General features: G+C 39.9%; 1 protein-coding gene across 3 annotated transcripts in view; it reads right to left on the bottom strand.

The window, feature by feature from the left end:
• The window catches only part of baz2ba (bromodomain adjacent to zinc finger domain, 2Ba), a 185235-nt gene that overhangs the window by 33477 nt on the left and 128083 nt on the right, over positions 1-23675 (bottom strand). For all 3 annotated transcript variants that reach the window (XM_078403833.1, XM_078403835.1, XM_078403832.1), the window contains 9 exons: positions 21805-22015; positions 21633-21725; positions 21465-21526; positions 19354-19419; positions 8380-8424; positions 8112-8144; positions 6236-6301; positions 3690-3830; positions 667-921 (listed from right to left, as the gene is read on the bottom strand). In XM_078403833.1, coding sequence (XP_078259959.1) covers positions 667-921; positions 3690-3830; positions 6236-6301; positions 8112-8144; positions 8380-8424; positions 19354-19419; positions 21465-21526; positions 21633-21725; positions 21805-22015 — 972 coding nt within the window. The remainder of the gene's footprint in view (positions 1-666; positions 922-3689; positions 3831-6235; positions 6302-8111; positions 8145-8379; positions 8425-19353; positions 19420-21464; positions 21527-21632; positions 21726-21804; positions 22016-23675) is intronic.

Here is a 23675-nt window from a genome sequence, read left to right as displayed (position 1 = left end):
AAACTTTAACAGATGGCAAAAATACCCCAACAGCTTTTAAATGCTTCTTAATATCCTTGAAATTCAGAAGAATACAGTAGCATAAAGGAGTTTTTTTTTGTAATCAAAAATATATGACCTCTCCAGACATTTAAATACACATATTTACATGGTTAACCATTAGTGCTTGCAAATGATTAAAAGAATTGATTGCAATTAAAGTTTGAAGTTTGAATCAAACAATTAAACAGCATTAGGTCACCAATATTATAAATTGACCTAGTCAAATATTTTGCCAGTGAGGGCTGGGACTGAACGCAAGAGGGCGAGGGAGGGAAAGAAGCGAGCAGATCATCCATCTGAAAAAACATGCTGCATTTGAGATGCCAAAGCCATTGGGATTCTCATTTCTTTTGCCAAAATATCTCTCAATTGCCTTTGTTGTAAAAATTATATCTCATTCATCTTCGCAAGCTAACCTGTTCAATGGATGTACATGTGTGCTGAATCGATAATAAATAGACTAGTATTTAGCTTAGTTTATAGATTGGCCAATGAAAGTCTAAAATAAAGATATTTAATGATTTTTTTGTTTGACTGCCATTAGAAAATAAAGTCGGCTTCCCATGACCAAAATTTTGCTTGGATTTATTTCAAGGATGAAAATAATTAAAACAAATGTCCTACCTTATATCCTGGTGGTAGTCCTGGATCATGAATAGCAGCTCTTAATAGTCTCACCAGCAAATCTTGGATTTCTCCCATGCTTTCACCCACGTTAAGCAGTCCTTCTTGGAGTACATTCAAAGTTGGGACATCAACACTTAAATCAAAGCCAAGTACCTTACCAAAGTTGTGGAGGAACTGTACTACCATGAGGCAGTCAGCAAAGGCACCTCCAGGCAGCACAAGACCAGGAATGGGGAGAAACTCTGGTAGAGGCTAAAATGGGACAAAAAATAATAATGAGCTCAGAAATATTTCTTTGCAGGTCAATTAGCTATACTTTCTGCTTCACTTCTAGTTTAAAGGAAGCATGAAAAGATGCCTTAATATCAAAAACAAATTGATAAAGAATTACAATACAGTAAATTTGAACACACCACCATCACTACTGTGCTATATTCCTCACTTAAAATTTCTGGGCAATGTCAATTCTCAGTGTTTTCTCATGCTAATAACTTGGTCATATTGTAAACATCGTCTCAGAGTTTAAAAAAGTAACTGCACAAAAAAAAGGCCGTTCTGATCACAGTTTATGCCGCCCAACATTACTGCTATTTAGTCTATCCCTAGTTCCCAGGCCTAGTTTCATATCCCTGTAAATTCAAGCTCCTCTGGTGCTCATTCAAGTACTTTGCAGATATGATGAGACTTTACTTCCACCACTTTTTCAGAATAACGCAACTCTCCTGGTGAAATTCTATTTTCTCAAATCTCTTAGAATCCTCTCACCAATTAATTTAAATCATGTCCATAGATATTAATCTAACTGATAAGGGAAATAATTTAATCTCATTTACCATTCAGGCTATTCATGATTTATACACCCGAATTAAATCTCTCAATTATCTCTAAGAAAATAACCCAGCCTATTTAAGCCAGAAAATAACAATTTCTCGCCATTTTTTTCTATCCATTCTCAATACAACCATATTTTTACTGAAGTGTGATAAATATGACTGCGGCAAAGGGGATAGAAAAAGATTTGATGATAGCAACAGTCTAGCATAACTTCCATTCTGAGCCAAATACCCTCTTACCACGTTATTTACCTGTCTGTTACCTTCAAGGACTCCAACATCTCTTGCATATGTCCACTTCTTTGTATCTCACATTTATTGTGGATTCTATTGCCTTTCCAAAGATCATTACCTCACATCTACAGACGGACATCTGTTCACCACTTTTGTGGAAACCTAACCCAAACCTTTTCCTGCAACCTATAACTTCCTTCTTGACAATCACCAGTACTATCGGTAAACATTTTAAACATGGTCCCTAAATTTAGGTTTTAAATCATTTATATATACACCATGAAGAGCATTGCAATCAGCCCTCCACTAACATTCTCACTACTTTCATGAAACGTAGTAGCACATTTTCTCCAAAACATTTACTACCCTTCACTGTGTAGGAAGGAATTGCAGATGCTAAACCTAGACCTACCTGATCCGGTTGCTAAACACTTTAACTCCCCCTCCCATTCCCACACTAACCTTTCTGTCCTGGACCTCCTCCATTATCAGAGTGAGGCCCAGCGCAAATTGGAGGAACAACACCTCATATTTCACTTGGGCAGCTTACACCCCAGGTGGTATGAATATTGACTTCCCTAAATTCAAGTAACCCTTGCTCTCCATCCCTCTCCCCCTTCCCAGTTCTCCAACCAGTCTGACTGTCCTCGATTACATGTTATCTGTTTGCTTTGTTGTTACCTTCTCCCCCAGCTAACAATGATCAATTCTAGATTTTCCTTGATCGTCATCCCCTTTGTCTCGTTTTCACACCTGACCCTTTATCTCTGTATCTCCCTCTCCTCTCTCAGTCTGAAGGGTCTCGACCCAAAACGTCATCCATTCCTCTAACCAGAGATGCTGCCTGCCCCGCTGAGTTACTCCAGCATTTTGTGTCTACTACCCTTCATTCTTTTTTAAATGGGAAGACTCGCATACTGCTAACACCCTAGGAATTACTTCCAAACACCCTTTATCACACATGAACATGTAACAAATTAAAATTGATTCAGTTACAAAACATTGGTCTAACCATTAATCACTCTCTTCCTCCACTATCTCTATGACATTAATATATATACACACTATTCTACTCCACGCTACGATTACCTGACCAGACTACCACTGAGCACGACAAATTCATTTGAAAGGGTATGTAATTTAAACTCTGTGCACATATAATTACAGAGCTAAATGAGGGACTTGATCAAAAAGGATCATATTCTAAGCAACAATAATAGAGTTTAGGAAATACATTTATTTATGTATTTAAGTAAGCATGCAGGTACAGCATGCAGTGAAGAAAGCAAATAGCATGTTGGCCTTCATAGCGAGAGGATTTGAGTATAGGAGCAAGGAGGTCCTACTGCAGTTGTACAGGGCCTTGGGGGACCACACCTGGAGTATTGTATGCAGTTTTGTTCTCCTAATTTGAGGAAGGATATTCTTGCAATTGAGGGAGTGCAGCGTAGGTTCACCAGGTTAATTCCCCAGTTGGCAGGACTGACATATGATGAATGGAGGGGTCGACTGGGCTTGTATTCACTGGAATTTAGAAGGATGAGAGTGGATCTAATAGAAACATACAACATTCTTCAGGGATTGGACAGGCTAGATGCAGGAAAAATGGTCCTGGTGTTGGAGGGGGGGGGGGGGGGGGTCAAGAACCAGGGGTCACAGTTTAAGAATAAAGGGGTAGGCCATTTAGGACTGGGATGAGGAAAATCTTTTTCGCTCAGTGTTGTGAATCTGTGGAATTCTCTGTGGCAGAGGACAGTGGAGGCCAATTCACTGGATGTTTTCAAGAGAGAGTTAGATTTAGCTCTGAGGGCTAACGGAATCAAGGGATATGGGGAGAAAGCAGGAATGGGGTACAGATTTAGGATGATCAGCCATGAACATATTGAATGGCGAACCGAATAGCCTGCACCTATTTTCTACATTTCTATGTTTCTATTCTTATAACAGACTTACCTTGTGATCTGACAAACACATATCTTCATTAGGTTTCTTTAGCTCCTTGGCCATCTGCAACTCCAATTTCTTCTGCTCTAATTTTCGTTCTTTATTTAAACGTTTCTCAACCTTTTTCTCCTGCTTTAGTCGTTCTCTTTCCTTTGGATATTAACAGATTGTAACTTACTTTTTTATGTTATTATGTATTAGGACAGAGAAATGCATTCAGGTACAATGATCTTTTGTGAAAATGTATCAAAACTAAACACTTTCCAAATAAGAATTGGTTACTTAAAAAAAAAATGTTAATGCAGATCTCAGTGGCATTGCTTATTAGTGGAAACGTTGAAACTGGATGCAGTACTCAGCATGACCTATGATTTCAGGTTATATTTTAGTTAGTCAAACCACTGCAGCCAATTTATTGAGACATTTCTCCACCCATTATAATGCTTGACCTCTGGTATGCCAAAGAAGAGCTTACAGAACACATAGAACAGAACAGCACAGCATGCAACAGGCCCTTCAGCCCATGATATCTGTGCCGAACACAATGCCAAACTGAAACAATCCATTCTGCATGCACATGATCCATATCCCACCATTCCCCGCATATCCGTGCCTATTTAAACGCCTACCCTGGTTTGAAATAGCAAAATGCAACATCTCACACTTGCCAGAGTTAAATTCCATTTCCCATTCCTTGGCCCACCTTCCCAACTGATCTAGATCCTGTTGTAAACTTAGGTATCCGTCCCCTAACCCAGATTAAACTCTGTGTGCCATTTATCTATCCATATTTGTAAGTGATCTATATCCTGCTTTTTTTTGACAACCTTTTTCCTGTCTGCAAATTCATCAATTTTTGTATGGTCTACAAACTTACTAACCAACTCATCTACATTTTGACCCCGTCTTTTATATATCACAGAGGTCCCAGTAATAATCCCTGTAGAACTTCGCTGGTCAGACCTCCAGCCAGTATAACAACCTTCCAGGCCTGAGTAATATGTATTGGCAGCACCATCATAACAATGGTCCCTCTGGCCTGTCATGCTGTACTGTGAAAGTGTTATGGTATTTTAACTATTCCCCAAAATGAGTTTCTGGAGATGCTCCATTTTCCCATGTTGGCGTTGAGCCAAAACCATTTTGAATTTTCAAATCCAATTTATACTGCAGGGGGGCAAATTTGGTAATATTAGCAGGATCCTACAATTAATGTCAGAATCCCTAACCTGGGGTGGAGTGGGGCAAGAGTTAGTAAATTAGTGTTGGCTCCTACTCACATTAATGGTATTGGACAAGATTGAGCCAAGTAGAAAAAACTTCATCAAACTCTGAAATGACAAAATCATAAAAATCCTCCTTTCCCACTCCTTCACATTGTGAAAGCTTCCTTCAATGTTTATTTTCTCCGCTCTCACTCCCCTTCTTCAAACCAATTTTAATGAACTGTTTGATTTTATGCTTCATGGTCTCTTACACCATTTTCTGACATGTCAAGACTATTCATAATCTGAAAGAACTTTAGCGGCTCTACTCCAAATCTTTTCTTTCTACTTGGCTCAATCTTGTCCAATAGCCATAATTTGTGTTCTGGTACCCACTTCTTACAAATCATTTTGTAGTTTTTCAAGTGCTTCCAAGCCCTCTATGCACCTGGCAATCAGAACTATAAAACTGAACCAGCACCCCAATTGCAGAAACGGAATGGTGCAATGTAACTTTAACATAACATAACTGTTCTTGAGTTTCATGCCTGTAGAAATAAATTGCAGCTGGCATTTGTAATTACTCTAATAACCACTGATGCATCTTTTCATGATTTGTTCATCTGTAGTCCTGGATCTCTTTGCTCTTCCACCCTATTCAATTGTCTCCTTTTCTAGCTACAGTCCAAAGAGCATTATCTCACGTTGATCTATGTTGAAGTTTACTTGCTGGTCAACTGTCCTCTCTCCATGTTTGTTAAAAGTCAACTGGTTTCCTTATGCATCCTTCCTCAGCGTTAACTTTTAGTTTGAAATGTGGCTTAAAGGATGATAAAGGTTCTGTTTCTGTATAAAGTTTGCTCACACCAAATAGATTCATCAGGATTAACAGGCCATAATTTTAAATTGTATATTAGATACCAGTATAGCAATATGTAAATAATTTAGACAAAGTACAGGTTTAAATTATTTCATAGCAGACCAAAACCCTGTGACCAAATTGCAATGTTAATCTTCTAATTTCGCAGGAGTAATTCCATTTTCAAAATAACCTATTAACAGATCACACAGTTCAAGAAAATAATTCCACCTCATTGAAATCAAATAGAAATTATAAAACAGTAATATAATTTTTAGCATTGACAAACCTTTGACAAAGCAAGCATAAAACTAAGTCATAGTAAGCTACGTTATTATAAAGTTCCTGTATGATTCCGTAGATTCACTTTAACTAATAAATATCAATTGTAAGTAAACACAATCTTAGTTAGAGTTAGTGCACCTTTAAGCAGTCAGATGCTTTCCCGTTAACTGAAGAGATAAAATTTGTCAAAGCACTGTTTTACTTACTTCAGCTTTCTTCCGGGCTTCCATTGCTTTCATGAGCATCATATGTTGCCTTCTCCTCTCCTTTTCCTAACGATGTACAAGGTAAATTGCAGGTTTAAATAATTAAGGATCGCTATTTTTATTTAGTTTAAGGTTTAATTTTTTTAATTTTTTTTGAGTAAGTTAGACAATAGTGAACAGTTTAAAATAAAAACAGACAATGGCCAAGTTTGTGTACATTTTAGTTGAGGATTAGGAAAATAACATGGACAATCAAAAGCAAAACAGAAAAAGCAACGGATGTAAAGACAGTGTAAAACGAAAGCGTATGCTTTAAGTTATGTACATAGTTCGTGGAAAAGCAGAGCAAATCAGTGCAATGCTTCTCCATAGCTGTCAGGTATAAAGCGCAATGGTCGGCTTCAACAGGCTAATTACCTTACATCTGCTTCAGTCAAAAATCATTTAGCAAAAGTCCAATTAGTATAAATCCGTTGTAATTAGCCAATTTTCTAATATTTTATTACCTACATATCCAAGTTTTAATGCAGGATTGAAATCAGTCTTTCAGAACATCATGTGGAGAGAAAATAATATTCATCTATCCCACATCAACTTTAATTAAGTCACTACTTTAAGATACTATGCTCATTTTCCAGCAAACAAAATTATGCTATTGACTAATATCACAAATTCAAATTTAGAAGAAAAAGTTATTTGGGGGCTAGGAGGGTGATATAAGGATGCAGGATTTTTTTTAAAAATTGTATTTATTTGATTTGATTTTCTGCTCACTTCCTTTTTCATGAGTAAGAATTTTGATCTATGTGCATGGGTTATTTGGATACACTTGCTACAGTCACATTAATTACAACTTTTTTTCTGTAAATTGCTTCATACCCATAATTATAATAGACATCAGCTCTGTAAAGTTATTATACACTATTAATTTTTCGTCTCACAACTTCTTAAACAGAAAAGCTACTGAACTACAATGTTATGTTCTTAATTGCGTAAAATCCTACAATGGAATTGTGCGAAGATATCTAAATAACCTGTGTAAATTGTCACAGCCCAGTTATCCCTCTCCCTCTAACTGCATTGCACCTGTATGGTATCCTTGTATCCAGACACCTCATATGAAATGCCACAGGTGATCAACTAACAACACAAAAATTAAATTCACATTTGTGAACAAAGGCATTTGTGAACAAGGGCATCCATGACCAAAGGATGTTTTAATCTGAATTTCTCTTCAATTTAAAATATTAGAATATGTGGCATTCATAATATTTTTATGTATTCTACTTCTGTTTTAGTCAAAGTCAGGAAGGTATTTGCAGCAACACATTGTCATGCAGTTCTACTCTAGTAATACAATGGGAAATGGTAGATTATTGAACTATTGTTGGGCCAAGCAGGCAATAAAGATCTCCTGCTGAATGTCTTCATCTGTTTTCTGAAATTTGGTCGCCTTAAACCAGCCTGTGGTTAAGGTAGAAGAATATTTTAGAAATTTGGTTTGCTGGAATGGCATTGTTCCGGGATATAAAGAATAAACTTTAATAGAATGTGGAACAAGAGAATGAATTGTGACAAAAAGATTGAACCTTTAGAGACAGTCTAACCATTTCTGAAGAACTGTAACTAGTTTCAGAACTTGTATATTTGACCTTTTGATGTCTCCTATTAGGTGACAGTTGAAAGTGGAATTATACATTTGTTGATTCAATTTTTTTTCTTTTATAATTATAGCAGATGTATGCAATGCACTGTGCTGTAAAAGCCATGCAGAAGTATGTAGTATGACAGCAGCCAGTGCTACACTTTATGCATTACTATGACAACCATATCACAACCAAATCACGATGCGGTGTTAGATGTACAAAAAACATACCCATACCATATCTAGTCTATGCCTCTCCAACTCCTGGTAGAAAGAGTTGGCACATTATTATGAAACAGTAATCACAATTTGTTAAAACCAGTGCATATTATTAAAAAATATCATTTTCCCCAATACCAAAGCAAGCTAATTTAAGTTGAGGAAAAATTAAGTATAATAATAAATGTTTACTTCAATACATGTCCCAAAGGTACAGAAGAAAACAATCAATAAAGCAAAAATTCACGAAATAGTGTTAATGTATATATAATTTACCAACCTGATGCTTAAGCAGAACAGCCTGTTGTCTTCTCAACTCCTTCTCCTTCAAAAATAACAGAAAATACAAATTCTTGATTACATCAATTATGGACATGAAACGAACATCAAAACCGGTGATAAATGATGATTATAATAATATGCCAATTTATGTACCAAATTCTTCTGAAATTAATAAAAGATAAAAGTAACGAGATGCTTGAATACCTGTGCAGAAAAGGAAAAATATCAACCAAACCTTCCACATTAAACTTTACAATCTCACAACATGACTATGAACAAGATCCTACAATACAACTCCCTAAATTATTTCCTCGACTTTTCGCGTAGGGTCCTACACATTTTATTGCATATCACCTGTCCATACATTTTTAACACAATTACAAAATGTTCCTACACAATAGCCCAGTAAAGTTCATAGACCCAGAGATCCATCTACACTAACCTTCATCCGTTTCTCGGCTTCCAATAATTTTGCATTTGCTGCTTCTTCCTTCTTTTTCCTCTTAGCCTGTGCATGCAAAACAGGTCTGGAGGTCATGCAAAAAGCACTACTGGAACTTTGAAACAGTCTCAATTTTTTATAATTTACATGCTATACAACATGCCAAAAAATAATGAGCTAGAATGTCTACAGAACATTGACGAGAACACAAAGACCACAAACATTTCTAACAGCTTAGAATTAGACACAGAACTTCTATAAAAACATTCATAGTCATAATACTAATTATTACTAATTATTTGGAGAGATGAAGAGAATTTTTTTTAAGGGCTATTCAAGAACTCTCAGTATCAGGACCATATTAGTCCACAATAACTTCCCTACAATAAATTGTAGGCTCCTGCAACACCCAACGACAACAAGTAACAATATTACTTGGATTAATATGTGTTCTGGAAAAGCTTCTTGAAACTTAAGTTCGAAATTAACCTAATTACTACAGCTAAATTAAAAAAATCATGATGCTTAAATTAAAAATATATATTTTTTTGCATGATCCACATTTGTTAACTGATCCCTCTCAGATATTTACTCGATTGGTGATACCTAGTCATATGGCACAGTAACAGGTCCTTCCGTCTACCAAGTCAGTGCTACCCATTAAACACCAATTTACATGAATCTCAATTTTTTTATGTTCTCCATGTACCCATCAACTCCTTTCCCGTTTCCCAGATTCAGCCACTAATTTACACAATAGGGGCCATTTACCTCCCAACCTCCATGATGGATAGAGCACTTTGAGGTAATGCTGATAGAGTCAGGGGACGAGATGCAGAATGAATTGTTAGCTAGCTTCAGGAGGTGGAGCTGTTTATCAGATTGGAAGCCTATGAACAATGATGTGATATATATACACACACTGAACTTTTTTTTCTCTCTCGTTTATCATATTGTTTACAGTGTTCTATGTTTACATATTCTGTTGTGCTGCAGCAAGTAAGAATTTCATGTTCTACCTGGGACACATGACAATAAAACACTCTTGACTCTTGACACAGGGATAAGCGCTGGATCCCCTTTGTCATATATATTAATGGTTGGGATAAGAATGTTGTTGGCATGGTTAAGTTTGTGGACAGTGAAGAAGGTTTTCCAATGTTACAACAGGATCTAGACCAACTTGGAAAATGGGTCAAAGTTTAGCAGATGTTACCTAAATAAGATATGTGCAAAGTAATGCATTTAGGAAAGTTAAACCAGGGCAAGGCATAACAGTGAATGGCAGGGCCCTGGGGAATGCTGAGGAACAAAAAGTCTTCAGATACAAGTAACTAGTTGGCTGAAAGTAACAACACATTTTGAAAGGGTGGGGAGGAAGATATATGGCATGATAGCCTTCATTAGATATTGAGTAGGAGAGTTGGGACGTTATGGTATAACTGTACAAGTGTGAGAGCAGACTTGGACTATTGTGTGCAATTCTGGTTACTATAGGAAGGATGAAATAAATCTAAAGAGGGTGCAGAAAAGAATCACGTTGCCGGGACTGGAGGGCTTGAGTTATGAATCGAGAATGGATAGGCTGAGACTGTTTCTCCTGGACCGATGAAGGGATGATCTTATTCAGGTTTTTAAAAATCAAGAGGGGCATAGATGAGGTATTCAAGCTTTATCCCCAAGATAGGAGAGTCTATAATTGGAGGGCACAGGTTTGTAAGAGGGAAATAATTTAAAGGAGACTTGAAAGGCAATTTTCATACACAGAGTATATATGGAACAAGCTGCCAGAGGAAGTGGCAGATGTGGATACAATACACTGATTAAAAGACATTGAAACATGTACATGGACAGAAAAAGTTTAGAGTGGTACAGACCAAATGCAGGCAAATGGAACTAGCTGAGGAAATATGGGACTAGTTTGGTCGGCATGAACAAGTTGGGCCAAAGGGCCTGTTTCTTTGCTATATGACTATTATTAAGCTTCTTCTCAGCAACCATCAGGGTCCTGAACACTGCACAACACTAGCCACTATCTCAGCAACTATGATCATCTATGATTGCATCTTTGCTTGCACTGTGGATTTCAGTTTTGCACTATGATGGTTATCTAGTATTGCTGATATCAAGTTATTTCATTATCAATTATTATATATTAATTTGTGTGTTTTACATTAATGGGTCTGTTAAACTGCAGCAAGTAAGAATTTCATTGTTGACACACTTGACATTCAATGATTGATCACAAGGAGGTTAAAAATACTGTCAAGTCAACCAGCCACATATAATGGATCAAATCAAGCCCAGAATCTGCTACGACAACAAAATTGCCAGCAATTGCCAATAAACCAATGCTTCCCAGTATCTCATGGTGGAACATTTTCACCACTACTGAAATATATTGAAAGTCACTTGCACATTGGAAGTACTGCTCACAGAGAATGGATCAACACATTTTTAATTGGCCCAAATTCTGTAGCTAAAGTGATATTGAATAAATTACCAACAATACTTAGCCATTTCCAGAACATTTATTTGCCCAAGTGTAGTGTATCTTCAATCTAGTGCCATCATTGACAGCATTGAGCTGCTGTGAAAACACACGCAAACACAAAACATAGGACAGCACAGCACAGAAAGTGGTCCATGGGTCTGCAAAGGCTGTACCGAACAGGATGCCAAGTAAAACTAATCTCTGCCTGCATGTGATCCATATCCCTCAATTCCCTGCCTATCCAAAAGCCTTTCAAATGCCACAATTATATCCGCCTGCACCACCACCCCTGACAGCAAGTTCCAGGCACACGTCACGCTCCACGTGGAAAAACACCTGCCCCACACATCTCCCCATCTAACCTCAAAACTACACTCTCCAGACCTTAACATTTCCACCCGAGGAAAGCGGTTCTGACTGGCTCTGTCCCTCACAGTCCTATCTACATCTATCAGGTCGAATCGTCTCAGGAATTCTCAGTTAGCAATCCAGAAAAGCAAGAACGATAAAGTATCAATATTAAAAATGTTAGTGATTTTACTAAAAGCAAGATAAATTAGGCCATTGATTGAATAAATATTGACACCACATACTTAGAATATTGGTATTTTAAGGATCAGAAAGTTTGTTCCACAGTAATTATTATTCACTATAGATTTAAAAACATGGCCAAACCTCACTCAGTACCATAGTAGTTTCAAAGGTTTTTATAAAGGTAACAGTGCACAAAATACTCTAGCACATGTCAAATCGCTTAAATCTGATATCGGTGCTTCTGTACAGTTTGGAACTATATCATTGAGGAGCAGGGTATAACCAACAATTTCCATATTTCTGCATTTAAACGGCTTCATAAGTTACCATGCTTTTTACATATTAAAAGGAGATGCCAGCTGACAGTCTTTGCAGTCATGATAACCCACAGAAAACTGGGAGTAATATTTCCAAAGATTTAAAAGAGAAAAACATTTGTGCATGTCCATTTATTCATGTTTTTAAATTGATTAGCACAAACAGATCTTTTTGTCATTGCTAAAATCAGTACAGCAAAAAGACTTCCAAAATAAGGGCCATTTGCTTTATTACAAATCCTGAGCCCGGGCGGCACGGTGGCGCAGCGGTAGAGTTGCTGCCTTACAGCGAATGCAGCGCCGGAGACTCAGGTTCGATCCTGACTACGGGCGCCGTTTGTACGTTCTCCCCTTGACCTGCGTGGGTTTTCCGAGATCTTCGGTTTCCTCCCACACTCCAAAGACATACAGGTATGTAGGTTAATTGTCTGGATAAATGTTTAAAAAAATGTCCCTAGTGTGTGTAGGATAGTTAATGTGCGGGGATCGCTGGGCGGCGCGGACTCGGTGGGCCGAAGGGCCTGTTTCCGCGCTGTATCTCTAAATCTAAAAAATCTACAAATCTAAAAAATCTAAATTTCTGTGTGTTCTGACAATAACTCTTGGCTGTTATATATATATTTTACAATGTCATAACATTAAAGGAAAGCTGGTTTAATAAAAAGAATACTGCAGCTATTAACTCCCCATGCAAGAAAAATACACCTCCATTTAACATTTTATTTCATTTCCATTTTAATCCAAATTGGGTCACTATATCAATCTTACTTGAATTAGACTAAATCAGATGGACCAATGCTGAATCCTGGATATTAATAAACTGCATTTTGGTAATTTTAATACAGTAATATTTCCTAGAAAAGAGGAATATAAATGTAAATTCCTCGGACCAACACAAAACAACCTGCCTTTGCATCTCCATTATTGTTTCCATCTTTAAATCAGCAAAATTTCTCATAGTGTAATGCATTCAAATTTCAAATTAGGTACATTGAATACCTCAGATATAAGAACCGGAAAAGGGTCAGCCATGTTGCCTCTACGCTTGTTCTAGCCTTCAACAAAGTCACGCTTGATCAGACTTCTTGGCTTCAACTCTATTTTCTTGCATGATCCTCACAACCTTCAAATCCCCAGTGGAATTGCTAAGCATATTTCCATAAAGAAATGCTGACAGCTCCTAATCATTTTATGAATTTGTGTGCTGTTAATTTTTCCTCAACCACAGATGCCAGAACCTTCCAGATGACAGATTTCGTGCTATAAAACCTTTAGTTCTCTGCTTCTCTCTCTACCTCATTTCTTGAATATTTCCAAGACACATCCTGCATTGCACTTTTCTGCACTCACCCCACATTCCTCTGTCCACTTAACATTTAAAAATCTGTCTTGATGCACTCAGCAAACAAGTCTTCACAGCCCTAGGTAGATAATTAGAAACATTTCTACTCCCTAGGTGGAGTAATTTCTTTAGCTCCGCTAAGGGAAATGTCATTTCAGCATCCAGCCTATAAAGCCATTAATAAATGTTGTATGCTTCAATGAGATCACCTCCCATTCATCTAAACTCCAGAGAAAACGTGCAGAAATAATAAACATTACAGTTTCCTGGAACTTATAATAAATGGCACAAACCATTGAAACATTATGATCGCTCAGCAAATTCAGATTCAAAGCTTAACTAAATGACATCTAAAATATATGTAATATTGTATTTTTTCCAGGTCAATCATAAGGTCATCTCGGTGCTCCTCTGAGAAATGGCAAAAACATAATGCATTTTGTAAAAGCAAGCAAATACAATGCAGATTTTTGGGTCCAATTGTGCTGTTTTGTGCTTAACTGTTCTAAAGGATACCAATGATGTTCATCTGTTCCCAGGTAAATATCCGTGGTTCTCAGCCAGCCCAGGTTGTGAAGTACAAGTAGGCAGAAGATGCAGATGGCAGGTACAAGTAGGGGACATAAACAATGGGGTAAACATAGCTTGATTCAAGCCATTAATTCTAGAACAAAAATCTAGTCAGATAACCTGCACAAGAATGAGCTCTTGCTTGACTTAAAGAAAGATGCTAATCTGAATTTTGCTGTGATGTTTTGGCAGTTCTGAATGGAACCAGTCATTCATCCCTTTAAATAGAAGCAAATCCAAGACTGTATATGTAGTCAAATGCACAGATCACCAATTTTACTAAATAATACAATACTAAATACTAATTTATCAAGACAGTGCCTCTGGATTCCTCGTGGTGAGACCCCGTTGCATTTAGAATAAGAATACCCAACACAGCCATAAACACCACCTCCTGCATTGAAACTACCGTGGGGAAAACCTGGCTTTCCGCTATCATTTACCTAATGACCAAACCTCCTGGTCTGGCTGAGGTTGCCAAAGCTGTACAGGTGTTGGATGTCTTAATTATGTAAAGCAAATATAGATATTTTTTAATTAACTTTAAAAAAAACATGCAAAACCAAAATAATTTAGAAATCAGTTTCCCTTTAGTTTTATCCTCTGCTGATCTGCAATCGCCATTGAAACCAATGATGTCATGGATTCTATGTAAGATCCAAAAGTCAATGTAAGGGACTCTCAACACGGGTAGCCCAGAGTCTAGTATAGTTTGATAAATTTGGAAACTTTCACCTTTGGCCACATAAGAGCCACAGTCACTCACTTCCTTCAATTTAAAAATGGTAAAAATATGTGATTTTATTTGTAACTATTGGAAGATTAGGACTGTAATGTATTTTTGAGCCAAGCAACAAGTTGCCTCTCTGAAACAGGGCAATTGACATTTTTCATCACAAAAACAAAATATATGGTCTTTTAAAAGGCATACAAAAAGGTTTTACTTTTTCTTAAAAGCCATTACATTGCACAATGCTGCAGAGAAATCGTAAAACCTCACATCTGCCTCAAATATTGCTAATCGACCAGTTAAACATGTAACAGACTAAATAACAGGCATAAAATGAGAAAGTAATCAACAAAAATCCAAGCAATTTAAATCTCCTTCATTTTCCCAGTCTACCTTTCAATTATCAGCAAATCTAAATAAAGCCACTGGAACACTTCTCAACAATGTTCCTGCCCATTATTTCACAGTTTTATTTAAATTATTATGTATAGCTATTATATATAAAAATACAAGATAGACACAAAGTGCTGGAGTAACTCAGCGGGTCATGCAGCATCTCTGGAGAAAAAGGATGGGTAGGGGGAGGAAACTGCAGGGAACTGTTTTAAGAAAAATACAGCTCTGAAATAAAGTTGTAACTTTAATCCTAAACTGTTTATAGAAGGTTTTTTTTAAAACAGAGTGCTGGAGGAATATTAGGAAAAGACTCCATCTTCTTGTCTTCTTGTCATATTCTTGTCTCAAGATTCCACTGTCTGCACCCTCGTGTACCTCTATAGAATATTAGAAATGCCTGAAAGAGGACTTCTGGTAGGCAGCAGAACATGGTGGCTGATTAGACAGAGAGCTCCGTACAGTCGGACAAATAAACCTCCCCTAAATCCAAAGTAAGCGAGTATTAAAGTTATAAATGAGTACAGTATGAATGGGGGAGTCAAAACAAAGAGCAGAAAGATGCAAGAAAAGCAAGAAACAGAAGGACAGGCTCGAAGCGACACAAACGAAGACAAAAACAAACAAGTTGGCGGAGACGATGCAACAGAGGCCCTTCATGAGGGATTAAAAAGCCCTTTTAAATCAGCAACTTGAGAAGAGAATTAAAAGCAGACTTCACATCATTCAAAGACGAATTCAAGCGGGATATGGGAAAAGAGCTGGCCGAATTTAAACATGAAATGAAACATCAGATGGCGGTGAACACGCAAGCAATACAAGAACAAAATAAAAAAATGGAAGAAGCCGCCGCCCGAAAAGAGGAGCTGGAAACATGGAATACTGCTGCAAATAACGTACTTCAAGAAACACTGAAAGATCAGAAGATACTTGTCGACAAACTGAACGATCTGGAGTCCAGATCCCGAAGAATTAATCTGTGGATATACGGTGTGCCGGAGGGTGCGGAAGGCAGCTCAGTACCTCAGTACGCGCGCTGTCCTGATAAGCCTAGATGCGGAAAAGGCTTTCGATAAGGTTAATTGGGAATTCTTATATCAAACATGTGAAAGATTTGGCTTTACCGAAGATTCAATTCAAGTTATTAAAGCAATTTACCAGCAACCTACTGCAAGAGTAAAGGTGAATGGGTCCTTAACTGAGAGATTTGTGTTAGGAAGAGGAACGAGACAGGGATGTTGTCTTAGCCCTAACCTGTTTGCAATACATATTGAACCATTGGCTCAAGCGATCCGTCAAGATAGGGAACTGAGGGGGATAACTATAAGAGACTGAGAACATAAAATTGGCCTTTTTGCAGATGACGTAATGATGTATCTCACGGATGTAAACACTTCCTTTCCAAGGATGATGGGGATCATAGAGAAATTTAATTTCTATGTAGGATATAAATTGAATATTTCAAAAACTAAAATCCTCCTATTTAATTGTGCTCCTCCAGAAGAAATCAAGCAAAAGTATAATATTAAATGGGATTCAAAATCAATCAAATACCATGGGGTAAATATAACGAAAAATATATCAATGTTGTATGGGGCCAATTATAATCACATCAACCAAAACATAAGAAAGGATATAAAAAGATGGTCCACCTACCCAATGGATTTTAGTAGTAAGATAAATGTGGTAAAAATGAATATTTTGCCAAGGCTATTGTACTTGTTTCAATCTCTGCCAATAGAGGTACCACTAAAACAATTCACAGAATGGGATAAATTAATATCTAGATTTATTTGGGGAGGAAAGAAGGCCAGAGTTCGATACACTACACTCTAGTTGCCAAAGGACAAAGGTGGAATGGCACTTCCAAATTTTAGGATATATTTCTATGCAGCCCAACTTCGACCACTAATCAATTGGTGTGAGGATAGCTACATAGCTGGGTGGAAAGAGATTGAGACATATATCCCTGACTTCCACATCCAAACACTCTTGGGAGAAAAAGCGCTTCCTGGACATATCAGGAGTATAATCGATCCAATAACGATATTTACTTTAGAAACCTGGTTCACTCTTACCAGACAACTTAAATTGAATAAAGGACAAAAAGTGTTAAGATGGATAGCTTTGGATAGTGAATTTAAACCAGGGATGTATGACTCAACATTTCAAGAGTGGATGAAAAAAAAGAATAACTGCATTTTGTACTGTTACTGAAATTGGAGACCTAAGAAGTTTTCAAGATTTGAAGGACAGATTTGCACTTCAGAACCAAGACTTGTTTAGATACCTCCAACTGAGAGAATATTACAACAAAAAAGTAAAAAGGGAGGCACCAGAAGAAAAGAATCCAGTGGTAGAAGTGATAGTCAATGCGTATCATCAAAAAACATCAAGGATTATTTCTAAACTTTATCATAGTTTAATGGAATGTCAAGCTAAAACTACATTTTATGTAAAATTTAAGTGGGAAAAGGAATTGAACATCACAATCTCAGAAGAAGAATGGCATCATATGTGTGTAACACTACAGACATCCACTAATTCACAAAAATTGAGAGAATTTAATTGGAAAATTTTGATTTGTTTCTTTATTACACCTAATATAAAAAGCAAGCAAATTCTAAGGCAACAAACATGCTGGAGGCAATGTAGCCATACAGACGCAAATCATGCACATATCTTCTGGAGTTGCCCAAAAATAGAACCATTTTGGGACAGAGTGAATTCAGTATTAAAGGAGGTATTAGGATATATAGTCTCCAAGAAGTGTTCCATTTTATACCTGGGTAATATAACTACAGTGGTGCTGAAGGAAGATGATTACTTGATTAAAATCCTACTTACAGCTGCCAGACAGACCATTACAAGAAACTGGCTTGTAGCGGACACACCCAGACTTAGACAACGGTTAGACATTGTACAGGAAATATTTGTGATGGAGAAAATGACATATTCTCTAAGAGTGAAAGAAGACGAGTTTAACAGAAAATGGGAAAAATGGATTAGGTATAAAAAAAAAAGACATCAACACTGTATAATTTTATTGACAATAATGTAAGTTATTGGAAAATGTTTTAATAAGAAAATAGTTCTGTATACTGCATCACTAATTGTAAACTGAACCCCCCTCCCCCGCACTGTTGTAAGTTTCGTTGTTATATGTGTGTTTTATTTGTGTATGTATAAAAGCAATAAAGATTAAAGTGTAAAAAAATAAATGCCTAAAAGAACTTATTCCACATTCCAGAGGTTTTATGTTGAAACTTTAGGCCTGGAAATGGAAACGTTGCCAGTTTTACAGGGAACTGGGATTTCCCACCTTCAGCTATCTATTTCTGTGATAAAGATAGATGTCGGAATTTTAGCAAGCGCTAATGCCTCCTTAACAAAACCACGTCACAAAACAAACAAGGAAGAATTGGAATTCTGGCTTCTGTGCAGGAACAGTTTTCAGTATTTGGATAAATGTTACCTTTAAATTAAAAAAACTTTAAACCACATAATTTGCATTGTTTGAATACATCTGGATTTTGAATCAACTAGGCAGGCCCAAGCCCAAGAAGAATGACGGTATTGTACATGTTGACGATCCTTGGAGATTCGAGAACACTGTCAAATGATTAGATATGATGATTTACACTCCACCACATGGACATAAATAGAAGACCAAAAAAGCATTTTGTAGAGGGGCATCTGAATGGGCTTCTTATGTTTTAAGCAGACATTGGATATCCGCAATGGAGGGTGGAATAGAATATTTTTCAAATGAGCTCTAATTAAGTTATCGAAAACTGGATCCCCCATGGCTGTGTGTCTTTGATGGAGGATCCAGGTTCCAGTAACTTGGAATTTTGGAATTTAAAAGTTTATATTTTCACCGAAAGAGCATTTGGCAAAATAATTATAATTTTCTAATAATCCACAAATTTATCATATTTCTTTTTTCATCTTTCTCGTCTTCCCTTTAGCTGTTTTTTTGCTTTCACACAAATTAAGATTATGCTTAAGACCTGCTTATGCATCAGATTCTGGAATAGCCCTTACACATACACTGCGAAACACAAAACAAAACTGAACAATCTACACATCACATCAGATAACTTATTTTAAACTATAACATGCAAAATAAACCCCATTGTGATTCTACCTCTAACATTTGCTGAGCTCTCAGTTCTTTTTCCATCCTAATCTGCTGAATTCTTCTGATTTTTTCCTGTCAAGAAATATACAGAGAATCAACACTAATTAAATTTCATATGTATGCAATAATTTTGGCCGTGGATAATGAATAACAAACTAGATTGTACTGGAAATACAAAGGCACAGACTATAGGAATATTTCATTGTCTACGTGTGGATCTGAGTGCCATTTCTGGAGGCCACGAATAATGAAAATAAAAGCTTTGAAAATTGCCTTCATTGGGAATGGCATTCAGGTAACAAAAATGCAACATTGTTTTATGCACTTCTAGATCTGTATATTTCATTTGAGTAACGCTCATTTAACAATAAGATTAAATGCATGTTGCTGCGATCGCCACTTTTCTGATAATCTGTTCAAAATGAATTACCCAAGTAATTATATTTATATACACACACACACACATTCACAGGTTGGAGGAAGTTACAAAGAGGGTCAGGAACAAACTGCTGGAGATGTGAAAAAAAGACCGAGATTGTGAAATCGCAAAGCCAGGTTAACAAGATCAGTGAGGAGCTCAGGCAAACAATACAAATAGACTATGTAAAAACACATTATGCATTATTAGAAGACAAGTTACTGCCATAAGTCATCCATTTTTGAAATTTCATATGAAAATACCCGATGTACATGGAAAATATACCAGTTGCGTGAAATTTCTCAGAGCTGGGATTGAGTATGAGATGAGAATAAAACTACAACTTCACAATTCATTACCAAATGCTAACTGACGTAGTATGCTGTCTACAGAGAGAGGGGGGGAGGGGGAGGGAGGGAGGGAGGGAGGGGGGAAGGGAAAGAGAGGGGAGGGGGAGGGAAAGGGAGGGGGAGGGAAAGGGAGGGGGAGGGAAAGGGAGAGGGGAAGAGAGGGGGAGGGGAAGGGAGGGGGGGTGGGAGGGGGAGGGGAAGGGTGGGGGAGGGGAAGGGAGGGGGAGGGGAAGGGAGGGGGAGGGGAAGGGAGGGGAGGGGAAGGGAGGGGGAAGGGAAGGGAGGGGGAGGGGAAGGGAGGGGGAAGGGAAGGGAGGGGGAGGGGAAGGGGGGGAGGGGAAGGGAGGGGAGGGGAAGGGAGGGGAGGGGAAGGGAGGGGGAGGGGAGGGGAAGGGAGGGGGAGGGGAAGGGAGGGGGAGGGGAAGGGAGGGGGAGGGGAAGGGAGGGGGAGGGGAAGGGGAGGGGAAGGGGAGGGAGGGGGAGGGGAAGGGGGAGGGGAAGGGAAGGGGAGGGGAAGGGAGGGGAGGGGAAGGGAGGGGGGGAGGGAGTGGGAGGGGAAGGGAGGGGGAGGGGAAGGGAGGGGGAGGGGAAGGGAGGGGGAGGGGAAGGGAGGGGGAGGGGAAGGGAGGGGGAGGGGAAGAGAGGGGGAGGGGAAGAGAGGGGGAGGGGAAGAGCGAGAGGGGAAGAGAGCGAGAGGGGAAGAGAGCGAGAGGGGAAGAGAGCGAGAGGGGAAGAGAGCGAGAGGGGAAGAGAGCGAGAGGGGAAGAGAGCGAGAGGGGAATCGAGCGAGAGGGGAAGAGAGCGAGAGGGGAAGAGAGCGAGAGGGGAAGAGAGCGAGAGGGGAAGAGAGCGAGAGGGGAAGAGAGCGAGAGGGGAAGAGAGCGAGAGGGGAAGAGAGCGAGAGGGGAAGAGAGCGAGAGGGGAAGAGAGCGAGAGGGGAAGAGAGCGAGAGGGGAAGAGAGCGAGAGGGGAAGAGAGCGAGAGGGGAAGAGAGCGAGAGGGGAAGAGAGCGAGAGGGGAAGAGAGCGAGAGGGGAAGAGAGCGAGAGGGGAAGAGAGCGAGAGGGTAAGAGCGAGAGGGTAAGAGAGAGAGGGTAAGAGAGAGAGGGTAAGAGAGAGAGGGTAAGAGAGAGAGGGTAAGAGAGCGAGGGTAAGAGAGCGAGGGTAAGAGAGCGAGGGTAAGAGAGCGAGGGTAAGAGAGCGAGGGTAAGAGAGCGAGGGTAAGAGAGAGAGGGTAAGAGAGGGAGGGAAAGAGAAAGAGAAAGAGAGAAAAATACACAAGACTTAAATTACAGAAGTTTACAAAGCTGGTAATCTTCAAAGCAGCAAATGACACACATAGGAGAGTACCTGCTGTCTCATCATCTTTAGCTGTTCCTTTTGTTTTCGTTTTTCTTCTGCTGCCATTATTGCTGGAAAGAATATTTGCCAAGTAAATTCAGCTGGTATAAATATACAAACCAAATTTTTAAATTTTTTTTTGCAGAATATCTAACAATAGTTTCCTTCAGTACTTACCTTGTTGTTTTCTAGCTTCCTTAGCCCGTTGTGCCAATGCCTGCTTTTGAAGTTTCTGCATCATCTTTAATTCTGCTGCTTTCCTTGCATAGGCTGCATACATGTTAAAAACATTCATTAAATAACTTTAACTTGATTATAAAATGTGGAATATTAATTTATACATGTTTACCTTGGGCTTCCAATTTTCGCAACAATTTCACATCACAGTTCTTTTGCAAGTCTGGCCTTGCAATATTTGGAGGCCTGCCTTTGCGACGTTTCATTTTTGACTCATCTCGAGCACGTTGTTTTTCTGGATTTGGTGGGCGGCCTCGCCGCCCTTCCATTGCCTTTATTTTTATCATTATTTCCTCGTTTTTTAAACGGCACCAGTGCATACCCTGAAATAAAAGCAAGATTTTCTTAAATATTAGTCTGAGTTACACCTTTCGATGTTTAATTATACCTCATTTAGTTCATAGATGAATTAATGCAGTATTGCATTTTCATTTTAATGGTAAAATAATCTTTCATAGATTAGCTCATGCCAAAGGTCCAACCAAAATGGGAATAGTACCTCAACTTCACGCTGCGCAGACCACAACATAAGATTTTCAAAATTGATGTCAACAATTTCTCATAGTAAGCATTTTCTTTTTATGTTTCAGATTTTTATTTTAGCTTGTAGTGCGTCGATAAAGGCAAGGAGCCAGGTATTTCGGGAAGGTATATTTTATTGTATTGTGGGTCTCAGACGGGTCTAGTCTGCCGGAATCGCTTGGCGCCCAAACCTTGTCCTTATATACCTGAGTCCAGGACCGCCTCCCGGGACTGGTCCATTCCCGTGCCGAGGGGTCGGTAGTAGTATGGCCCGACCCTTGGGAGCCGCCACAGTACCCCCCCCCCAGATCCGGAGGCACGAAACGCACTGGTGGTCGCACAACCCGACCGGACCGCGTACGGTAATCGGTCGACAGAGGGGCCGGCGGAGGCACAGTTGGAGGGACAGGCGGTGGGACCCGCAAAGGGGGGCGACCTCGTGGCCGAGGCTGGGCCACCCGCACCGGTTGGTCGATGTCTAAGTGGGCCGGCTTCAGGCGGTCAATTGACACGGCCTCCGGCCGGCCCCCCATGTCCAAAACAAAGGTTGTCTGTCCGTGCTCCAGCACCCGGTACGGGCCTTCATACGGCCTCTGGAGTGGCGCCTGGTGGGCGTCACGGCGCAGGAACACAAAGGCGCAGTCCTGGAGGGCCGATGGCACGTAAGGGCGGAATGTCCCATGGCGGGACGTCGGCACGGGTGCGAGCTTGCCAACTCGCTCTCGGAGGCGATGTAGGGTGGATGAGGACGGTTCCTCTCGCCCCGGCAACGAGGGCACGAACTCCCCGGGCACCGTGAGCGGTGACCCGTATACGAGCTCCGCTGAGGATGAAGCCAGGTCTTCCTTGGGGGCAGTCCGGATGCCCAGCAAAACCCATGGTAGCTCGTCCATCCAGTCGGGGCCGGCGAGTCGCGCCTTCAGCGCTGCCTTCAGCTGCCGGTGGAACCTCTCCACCAAGCCGTTTGCCTGCGGGTGATAGGCCGTGGTGTGGTGCAGCCGCACGCCCAACAGGTGGGCCATGGCCGACCACAGCTCGGAGGTGAACTGTGGCCCCCGGTCCGATGAGATGACCACCGGCACACCAAAGCGAGCAATCCAGTGCGCGGCCAACGCACGAGCGCATGTGGCTGTAGACGTATCAGCCAGTGGTATGGCCTCCGGCCACCGCGTGAAGCGGTCCACCACCGTGAAGAGGTGGGTGATGCCCCGGGACGGCGAGAGCGGGCCCACAATGTCCACGTGCAGGTGGTCGAAACGGCGGCAGGGTAGACCGGTCCCTTGGAGTGGCGCCCGGACGTGGCGTTGAATTTTTGACGTCTGGCACGGAATGCAGGTGCGGGCCCATTGGCCAACCTGCTTGCGCAGACCATGCCACATGAACCGCGCAGCTACCAATGAGATCGTTGCCCGGATGGATGGGTGAGCCAGCCCGTGGACCACGTCGAACACCCTCCTGCGC

This window comes from Rhinoraja longicauda, chromosome 8, assembly GCF_053455715.1.
Source record: "Rhinoraja longicauda isolate Sanriku21f chromosome 8, sRhiLon1.1, whole genome shotgun sequence".
Classification (NCBI taxonomy): domain Eukaryota; kingdom Metazoa; phylum Chordata; class Chondrichthyes; order Rajiformes; family Arhynchobatidae; genus Rhinoraja; species Rhinoraja longicauda.
The sequence above is the reverse complement of the archived record's forward strand: the minus strand, read 5'-3'. Positions and strand labels throughout refer to the sequence as shown.